Below are 10,545 nucleotides of genomic sequence, written 5' to 3' on the forward strand. Positions count from 1 at the left end.
ACTGTAGACTTTCAGGCACTATTTCTAAATTCTTTTGAAGCTGTAATATTTCTGCAGCAGCTGGATAAATATTTTTATCAAGTTCGAGGGCACAGATGTCATTCCTTATAAGTTCTGCTGCAGTTTTTATTATCTTCATTTTCTCTTCCTCCTCGCTTTCATTATTTAAGCCTTTTAGATACAAACTGTGCAAGATACTTGAAACCGTTTTGCGAAATGTTATAACATCTTTCCGTCCTTGTTTGTCTGACATAACAATGCGATCACCATAGTGTTCCCTCAACTTCTGTTTCATCCATTTTGTCGTGTAAGCCTTTTCTCCACAAAGTGATTGCATTTTGATGACTAAGTCATTGACAGTTACTTGCTCCTCGTAAGAATCATTCAAAAAGCTAATCATGTCATCAAATTCTGATTGCAGTGTTGAGGGTCTACCGCTTTCATTCTGCTCACATGTACTTTTATCTGCAGAGAATTTTTTTGGCATTGCTTTCGAGGTTCTAAAATTGGTACTGCATACATGGTGGTAGACTGCATCTGCTGCGTGCAGATCACTGACTGATGCTATTCGACCCTTTACTATCCTTCCCCAGTCATTGTTTCGCTTTTCACAAACTTTCAAAAGCGTGGTTTGAAATTCTAGTGTCCGAACTGGATACCACTTTGTTCTAGATCCTTTTCTAACAACTTGCTGGCCGCAAAACAAACAATCATCACGAAAATCAAATGAATAGTTTGACCTCAGTTTTGATGGTGTCGCTTCACACTCACTAGAAAATAACAAGTGTGCACTCTTTCGTTTAACAGTCTCTTTTTCGATGTAGTGAGCATGGATGAATTCACAGCGACATTTTTCATGAACTTTTTGCATTGGTTTGGTGAACAGTTCTTTGCCTCGTTCTCGGCTGGCAAGATTAATGTTTTCGCTACCTTTTGTAGTGAGAACAACAGCATCTTCTGGCTTCACGGTTCCACAGCAAATCACACAATTAATCCCGTTGGTAGGCGTTTGGTTACTGAAATTAAATGGAATGAGCAATATAAATTTCATAATCAACTGAGAATTAATGGATTCGATAAAATTATATGACGATAACAATATTATATACGTGAAAGTGATACAGACCTAAAACAAAGTAATTAAACAATAATTAAATGTAAATTTGAAAATCGCTTGAAAAAGACATATAGGCCTAGTCTATGTACAAAACTCAAATGATCCATTATTTCCAATTAAAATGGAAATTGTACTCTTTGAAACGGAGTTCCAAGGAAATTTAACAACAAAATAATAAATGAAATGCAATTATTCATATTGTTTTTAACCGGTTTTTTTTTTAAAAGATAAAATAATTTTTTAAAAATACGAATTTCTCGCCCGAACTGGTTTCCATACTTTAAAAATTCGTCTGCAGAGGGATGACGTCATTAGCATTTTTATCAGAGAAAATTCGCAATAAGCCTATATTATGCATTAATCGTCACGAATTTAAGCATTCAATTGATATTATGAAATTATATAATATATACGGGGTGGAAAAGGCAAGTAGATATCACCATTTGCTTGTTTTATCATTCAAATTATCTAATCGTGGAAAGCCATTATATTTAGAGCTTAACTGCAAAACATCAATCAATACAGTAATAAAGTGGGAAATGACTGATAGTAAACTTACCTCATGTTGATTAGAATCCGAAAAATGATGAGAAAAAATATCAGCATATTGAAAAGATGAAAAGATTAGATTGCAGTATATCCATTATGCATATGACGTCATACTGATTCACCAAAACAAATAGTACGACAGCCCAACAGTACCATTGTCAAATTCCGTTTTTAAAAAAAATTCATCAATATTTTTTTCATATCTGTGCAATGAGTTGAGATTTCAGGTTTTCATATAATGTTTACTTTGAAAAGATCTACAATATAAAGTTGAATTTATTTCTGTTGCAATTTCTTCAATGTTTATTTTCAAATTGACTAGGCTAATAGCTTCACATTTCCCATATACGATATGATTTTAGAACAAATGATATGGATTCATGTAAAATATTTTTTATACTATATGAAATATTCTATTAGATATGTAACCATCTGTGTATGCGGTTTGAATGAAATTTATAACAAGTAAAATATGTTTCATGAAAATTATTAGATAGATCATGGATGTTCAGTTAGTTGATGACGATTACAGGGCCCCAGACTCGCATTCTACATACTGGCGACGCCACCTAGGCAGTCCTCAACATGATTTTATATTTTTTATTTTTATATACTTAGTGCTGTTACATACAGCTCTTACAGTGCTGTTAAAAAACAAACCCTGTAGTTTGTTATTATACCTATGTGTCCTTTCTATGTATTTAATTATTCCCAAGGGCTCTTTTAAGTTGTTTCATATGTTATTAGGGTAATCATATCATTACATTAGGCGCTATATATTAATGATAATTATGCATTTTAATTCTGCCACTATGAATATTTTATTCACATGTATGTGCACATCGATTTTATATTATCTTTTTTTTCACATTTGTAAATTCTAGCGCTTTAGAGAACTAATGTTGATAGGGCGCTATATAAATCTTTTAATTACAATTACAATATGGCAGACATAATTTTAATGTAAAGGGCTTAAGAAATAGAATACGCATTTTCATGGGTGTTGCATCCATATACAGCTACAAACTAGGACACTTCATGACGTCATGGCAAAAAAAAAAGTAAGATTGTAGAGTCTACTATTTTGAAGTATTTATATATAAATTGATGTTGATGGGTTATATCCATGCGACGTGATTATCTGATCTACTCTGAATACACAGTCCAACAGAACTACAGACACGTGCAATGGGGTCAACTATAAGTAATTGTCTGTGCATCGCCATATTTGTTTGCAGTATATATATATATATATATATATATATATATATATATATATATATATGACACGTGAAGAAAACGAACAGTGATCAATCTCATAAATCTCATAAACAATACAAAATAGATAGTAGGACAAACACTTTGTTTGTAAGTAGCTTGCCTCGATTTTAAAAACTGGCCATGCATACGCAGAACAAGCTCTTGCGTATCGAATCAGTTGAGAGATATAAACTCCATATGCAGCCTGCGATAATGGAATATTGGTACATAAATATGGGAAGTTGACGATGGAGAAACTGAAATCATCCCGTTTGTCAGAAAGTTGAGTTGTTAGTTTGCCGTTAATATTTACTTCAATAAAATATCTAAGTATGAAGCAGATGTGGACGACTCTGTGGTGTCTTGTATTTCGAGATCGCAGGGATTGATCGAATCGACATCTGGATGATAGGTGAAGATAACGAACAGTGATCAATTTCATAACTCCTACAAGCAATACAAAATAGATAGTTGGGCAAACACGGACCCCTGGACACACCAGAGGTGGGATCAGGTGCCTAGGAGGAGTAAGCATCCCCTGTCGACCGGTCACACCTGCCGTGAGCCCTATATCCTGTTCAGGTAAACGGAGTTATCCGCAGTCAAAATCAGTGTGCCAAGAACGGCTTAACAATCGGTATGAAACACGTCAGACAGCATTTGACCCAATGATGGGTTGTATTGACGAACTAGATCGTTATAACGACCATAAAATTTGCGAAATGCTGACTTCAATCGAGACTGTTGAAACCCCTGTACCATCAACTTGTTTGTCAGTAGCTTACCTCGATTTAAAAACTGACTATACACAGAACAAGCTCTTGCATATCGAATCAGTTGAATGAAAGTTATTATTGTTAATAGATAAAACGTCGTCGATATATCTAAATGTCGAATTGAAGGCCACAGCAAGATATTTTTTCTTCTCACGTAGACGTTTTTGAATAAAATCTGCTTCATATGAATATAAAAACAGGTCTTATACTGAATTCCTAAACTGAAAATAAAAACACATTACAAACATAGATGCATTACTGGATCCTGTGAATGTTCTACCAATCCCCTATTTTTTATCCTAACGAAAATATTAACGATAACGGCTAACTAATTTTGTATCCCATGAAGGAAAAGGCGAAGACAACGAACAGCGATCAATCTCACAACTCGATGAGGAATACAAAATTAAGAGTTGGACAAACACGGTCCCCCGGATATAACAGAGGTGGGGGTGGGTGCCTAGGAGGAGTAAGCATCCCCTGTTGACCGGTCACACCGCTGTGAGCCCTATATCCTGTTCAGGTAAACGGAGTTATCCGCAGTCAAAATCAGTGTGTAAAGATCGGCCTAACAATTGGTATGAAACACGTCAGACAACATTTGACCCAATGATAGGTGGCATTGGCAAACTAGATCGTTATAACGACCATAGAATTTGCGAAATGCTGACTTTAAACGAGACTGTTGAAACCCTGTAACATCAACTTGTTTGTCAGTAGCCTGTAGTAGTAGTTATGAAGCGGATAACTGTTTGTCACACTCACTTCTTTATAATGAATATGATGGATTGAAAATGATCTATAATACAAGTATCATAACAGTATTAAAGTCAAACTGGAATGGAAAGTTACTTTTTTTCCATTTCAGAATTGTCTGTTTGATGCGAAATCTTTTGAACTTTGGAAGCGAATGTATTGACGAATTGAAAAGATACACAAGTACTACGGAATAGTATATATTAGTCGATAGTCAACTTCCAATATTTATGTAGCGGTGTTCCGTTGCCACTTGCAAATGGTGTTTAAGTCTCTCAGTTGATTGGGTGCGCGAGAGCATGTTCAGCGTGTGGTCTACTGGCTATTGACAAATTATTTAAAGTTAAAGTGATTCAACAGTCTCGTTTGAAGTCAGAATTTCGCAAACTATGTGGTTCTTATGATAATTTTATTTACAGACAGCCTGCCGCTGGGTCGAATGTCGGATGGCATGTTCCGTGCCTGGTCCATTCTTTGTAAGTTGGTTTTGACTACGGATTGCTCGGTTTGCCTGTTCGAGATAAACGGATCGCGGCAGGTGTGCCCTGTCGAAAGGGGATACTTACTCCTGCAAGGCACCTGATCCCATCTCCAGTGTGCCAAGGGGTCTGTATTTGTCCTGCTCTTGTTTTTGTATTTTCTATGGAATTGAGAGATTGACCGCTGTTCGTAATTTTCACTTTTTATTGGAACTCGTTTTCTTTTTCTTTGCTTATTTGTTTGCATGTGGTGTACGTTCTACTCGAGAATATTGTCACCCATGCAATGGAATTATCTAATTGTTTTAAGGTCAGATCCATAAGACCCGTGATTTTCGCTTCGCTTGGAAAACAGTCCCCACCTATTTCAACGTCGTAGGTTTTACGCGGTGATGGGATCTGTAATGCAAACCGGAACTTGTGAAGTATTTTTTTGTTACACTGCTACGTTTCCACAACCCATTGTCTTGAACTACTCACTTGTTAATAATACACTATTTCATTAAATTTTCTGATTTATTTCCATATTTACAAAACATAAAAAACTAAACCTCAGATCATATAGTTTCACACATTCATACAACAAATAAATTATACAAATGAAAGACTTGCATACTCAAATACGCAAATGGAGGGAAGGAGAATACTCATTGTGAGTAGATACAATCAGCAGTAATACAAATTTCAAATACGTTTTTCAAAACAAAATAGCAACTTTGAATATTTTACATGTACATGTACTTGAATTAAGTAATACATATGTAAACAAGCTCTTTTGAATGAGATCAGTTAATTTGGAGGTGTTTCTCAAAGAGATAACAATTCTAATTGCTATACAACAAATTATTACCTTAATAAAACCTTAGCTTTCGAAAATCTTTACACAATATTTCCACAATTTTCTTAAAAGATTCATTGTTCAAAACTTCATTAAAATGACTCGTTCGAAAAACTTTATAAAGCTAATCTTGGATTTATCACAGTTTTGATCCCCAAGGCCAGGAATTTTGATGATCACATACAAATGTAATTGGTAAAGATTTACTCTGACATCCGGGTTCCATTCTTTCCCTCACATTCCAAGCATTTGTTACCGCGCCTCCATAGGTTGAACTAAACATAAGCGGTGACCTTGATGACATTCGAAAGCTCCCTGAACAAGCTTTGTAGGATTCACGATGTTGGCTATAGACGGGACAAGCAGGTCGACAAATGCGCCCACAAGTGTCATAAGCTGTAAGGATAACTTCAGAGTCAGAATCCAAAGGCTTTTTAAATCCAATATACGTCATGGCTGACGTCACCGGTTGTCTTTCGTCAACAATTGCATAATCCTTGTAAGTTCCAGCGTAATTGAGTCCACTAGACTGGACAAAGACCTTAGCTGCACCTGAGCCTGAAGGCACACATTGATGCGTGTATTTAACCTGATTTTGTAGGCCTATTTTCTGTGCAGCCTTTTTAAAGTTTTCTGGATCATACATATCTCTTTGTGTTGCTCTTGGTGATGTCGTATGGAAGTTGAAACCCTTTGGTCTTTCGTACAACACTCTGATTGGAACGTAAGCCCATGCATCTTCATCAATTTTTCCGTTAATCATGAATGTGTTTTGGTATGGTTTGTTAAGTGTCGACAAGGCAGCTTCGTTTGATTGGATTAAGTTGGTTGTGTTTGGATTGACATTTTCATCTGCTAGCTGATCCTCCTTAGCGCCGACACTTCGCTTTCCTCTGAAGATTATTGGTTGTCGTCTGTTGGATGATGGAACGCACACACCTCGCAGACACCTGAAGTAACCGCTGCCTCCACAGTTTGGACATCTCGGCATGGGGGCGTATCGTACGATTCGGTCATATCTGTTAGAAAACCCTTCCAAATTTGTCATCCGTCTCATGAAAGGCATGAAATTCATTCTCTGGTAGAATTCATGACCTCGTGGGACTCTGATACCTCTAGGGTAATCCCTCTCTGGGTTGATGCCGCTGGCTCTTTGTCCGTTTCTAAAGGCAACCCACAGAAGTTGGAAGAAGGAGTGGATGAACCAGAAAACTGGGTCCCAGGAGGCGGTGTTCAGTCCGGACATGTAACCGTCAATCCAATTGTGAACGCCATTGTGATGAACTTCTATGGAGAATATGCTCTGAGCATGTTGGGGTTCGGTGATCTCGAATGTTCTTCTTCTGGATAGCATAGCTCTAATACCGGCTTTTCTTGCCAAAGACGCACCACCTTAAAAATCATTACAAAGGTGTAAAAATCTTGTGGTAATTTGCATTATTATTTCATTACAGCAACGTTATGATGAAAGGTGAAGATAGGTGTAGTAATGAATATTTTCATATTGAAAGGCAAAGTACCTGATCCAATGTTTCTTATTATTGGAGAACCAGTAGGTGTTCTGAATCGTCCAAAAGGCCCTGTCAAAACGGGACCGTTTCCAGGACCGAAGAAGAGATCAGACCAGACAATAGATCGAGTTGGGTCCATCATTTCACTGTCAGTGGTCATATCCCAGTATGGAAGGGGTGTGCGACAAGCTGTCTCCATCCTGTATGATACATTATGAAAAGGTTAAGATAATGGACAGTGGTCATTATCAAATCATGTTACATGTATATCATAAAAGATATATCATATATATATATATATATATATATATATATATATATATATATATATACTGATGATAACTTACAGAAGTACGTAAAGCATGTGACGGGGTAAGAATCCAGGACCGTTGTGCATCATTCTAGCAGCTTGTCCGGAGTGGAGGGAAGCTATAAGATCGTATGTGCTCATTCCTCGGTCAATTGACTGTAAAACATAAAATTCACGAATGAGTTTTAGATTCATAATCTAAAAGTTGCTAATGTAGGTATTTGAAATTGTGGATCTTCGGGCGATAAAATTCCGCACACCCAGTGTATTAAATCAATCCTATAATGAACTTAAAATTATTATCTAAAGCAGTTCGGCGAAGTATTTTCCTGTTTATCATAGATGTTTGTGACGAATCTATTAAGGAACATATTAAGTGATAAAATGCATATATATACAACTGTACTTTAAATTAATCTGTAGGTGTGATTATTATTCAATTTCATGATAAAAATGATGAGGTAAATATGTAGATTTGCGGTTCCTGAATCTATTTGATCGGGTTTTTGTATAGGTAAATTATCAATGAGTAATAGAAATGTTGCTGAACCATATTATCATTGTTAATTAATTAATGTCACTAGTTACTTAAGGAACTGATTATTAATCAAGAAATCAATATGTTTTGCAGTAGGTTCATGAGAATTTCATTTGTAATTCTCCTTTTCACAATAATGCAAACAATGAACAGAGAATGAGTTAATTGATAAAAGTATAAATTATAATTGAAACCGACGTAAAATATCACCTGAATACAACTGCATGTTCATTATTATCTTTATATAATTGTAGATAACGGGAAAATTAAATGAACGTGTCAATTTGTGGGGGCCTTGTTTATATCAGTTAAAAGAAAATATATATCATAAATAAGAAAGGAAAAAAAGAAGATATAGGATTATGATTCTTACATAATCGCCTTTAAGTCTTCTGAAACACCGGAAAACCCTGTTTCGTTCGGCGGGAGAAAGAGTTCGAATCTCCCTCCGGTACCTCCAGGTTTCCAGTTGCCTTTTCCCTCTCTTCTGTTCGCGCACCTCAGACTCCAGCTGCCGAAAAAGGGACTTTAAGTATTGTACTCCTTCCGTAGTGATGTTTTTGGCAAAATTCTCTTTACTGCTTTGGGTATCTAGGGTGTATTTTCGGATACAGAAATCTTGGATGATTCGTCCTGATACTTCTCCAATGGACGTGTTTTGAGACTTGTATATCAAGCATTCTAGGATGTCACGTGGTGTTTTCATTTCTTCGATTAATCCGAAAGATGACGGCAAGACTACCACTGCTACAAAGCAGACGGTAAGGTTGATTTGTCCTTTCCGCATCTAAATAATACAAAATAGAAATATAGTTTTCGACACATCAAATTTGTTTGATATTTACTACATTATTTACTTGCAATAAAATGTAATAAGTATAAATTTAAACATGCATTAATTGGGATAATTTAAATTAAGTTCTAGATAATTTATAGTTTGAATTGAAGGCTTCTGTATTTGTCCATAATGTTAACAAGACAGTAAGATATTCGTCCACATAAAAATTAATGACATAAAAAATACATTTGCTGAAACCCCAGATCATAAACCCATCATGCTTCAAATGAATACACAAGCTCCAATAAAAGTGCCATTGAGACAACACTAAAAAAGAAGGTCGAGAAGGACTAGACAACGCACCTTGGATTCTAGAGTGTCGGGAGCCGGTGTCTTGATTCTGCAGCGTAGGAATGCTTTTATACACCTGGCGTACGTGCGGAGATCAGTGATTGGTGTGACGGAAACCTCTGTACAACACCTTAGTGTGACAGACTGTTAACCATCCTGTTGTGAATTACCTGTCAAAACAATCAATCAAATATTTTTCGTTTTGAAAATGATCATTAGAATTTTATGACATGACTAACAATTCTTAAGAATTACTCAGAAATATTAGAATTCTTTGTTTTAGTTATTAAGATGATTAAAAGTTTCCACCTATTTAGAGTTTATAAATAGACCTGGGCATTGTTTTGACTTACAATTTCCGAGTCATGATCACTCCGCACTCCATGACTTGAACTATGTATGGAAGTTTTGAAAAAAATATCAATCCGTAGTCGAAATCAGTGTGTCAAGAACGGTCTAACAATCGAATTGAAACACGCCAGCCAACATTTGACCCAATGATAGTTTGTATTGGCAAACTAGGTCATCATAACGACCATAGAATTTGCAAAATGCTGACTTTATACGTGGCTGTTGAAACCCCTGTAACATCAACTTGTTTGTCATAAGCAATTTTATCATTTCTAGGATAAGTTTGGGTTTTTTTTTTTACAAAAACAATATTCATGATCGTCTTAAGAGCTTATATAGTACTTTCTGCTCCTGACCAATCAGTTTATGTATACTATAATATTATAATGTCGATTAAAGTCAATGAAATGAATCGTATGCTGTTAGTATCGACAGTAAATTAAATTTGAAAGAATATAACTGTTAGCAAACCAATCCAAAGGAATTTCAATAATTTAAGATAAACACAGTTAATCTTGCTGACAACGGAAAATCGAATATTCATTAATTACACCTATTTTTATGTCAATTATTCCCATCTTTGGAAGATGGATACACATGAAAATCAGATGTACAGCTGAATAATAGATAAGTAGAACTGAATTAAAGATAAGAACAATTAAATTAAAGATAAGTACAGTTGAATTAGAGATAAGTACAGTTGATGTAGAGATAAGTACAGTTGATGTAGAGATAAGAACATTTTAATTAAAGGTAAGTAGCGTTGAATTACAGATAGGTACAGTTGAATTAGTAATAATTACAGATGAATTGAAGAACAATAAAATTGAATACAAGATTATTATTGTATTTAAGATAGCTTTACCTGAATTAAAGATGAAGATAACGAACATTGATCAATCATCACAACTCTTACATGCTATACAAAATA

General features: G+C 35.4%; 1 protein-coding gene across 1 annotated transcript; it reads right to left on the reverse strand.

Moving 5' to 3' along the window:
• Positions 1 to 5,439: 5,439 nt before the first annotated feature.
• On the reverse strand, positions 5,440 to 9,365 carry LOC125651691 (tyrosinase-like protein 2). Its single transcript, XM_048880399.2, has 5 exons — positions 9,276 to 9,365; positions 8,508 to 8,921; positions 7,634 to 7,752; positions 7,296 to 7,486; positions 5,440 to 7,167 (listed from the first exon to the last, which is right to left on the reverse strand). The coding sequence occupies exons 2-5, from the start codon at positions 8,919 to 8,921 to the stop codon at positions 5,915 to 5,917; spliced, it is 1,977 nt and encodes a 658-aa protein (XP_048736356.2). The 5' UTR covers positions 9,276 to 9,365; the 3' UTR covers positions 5,440 to 5,914.
• Between the last annotated feature and the right edge of the window lie 1,180 nt (positions 9,366 to 10,545).

Source organism: Ostrea edulis, chromosome 5 (assembly GCF_947568905.1).
Source record: "Ostrea edulis chromosome 5, xbOstEdul1.1, whole genome shotgun sequence".
Lineage (NCBI taxonomy): Eukaryota > Metazoa > Mollusca > Bivalvia > Ostreida > Ostreidae > Ostrea > Ostrea edulis.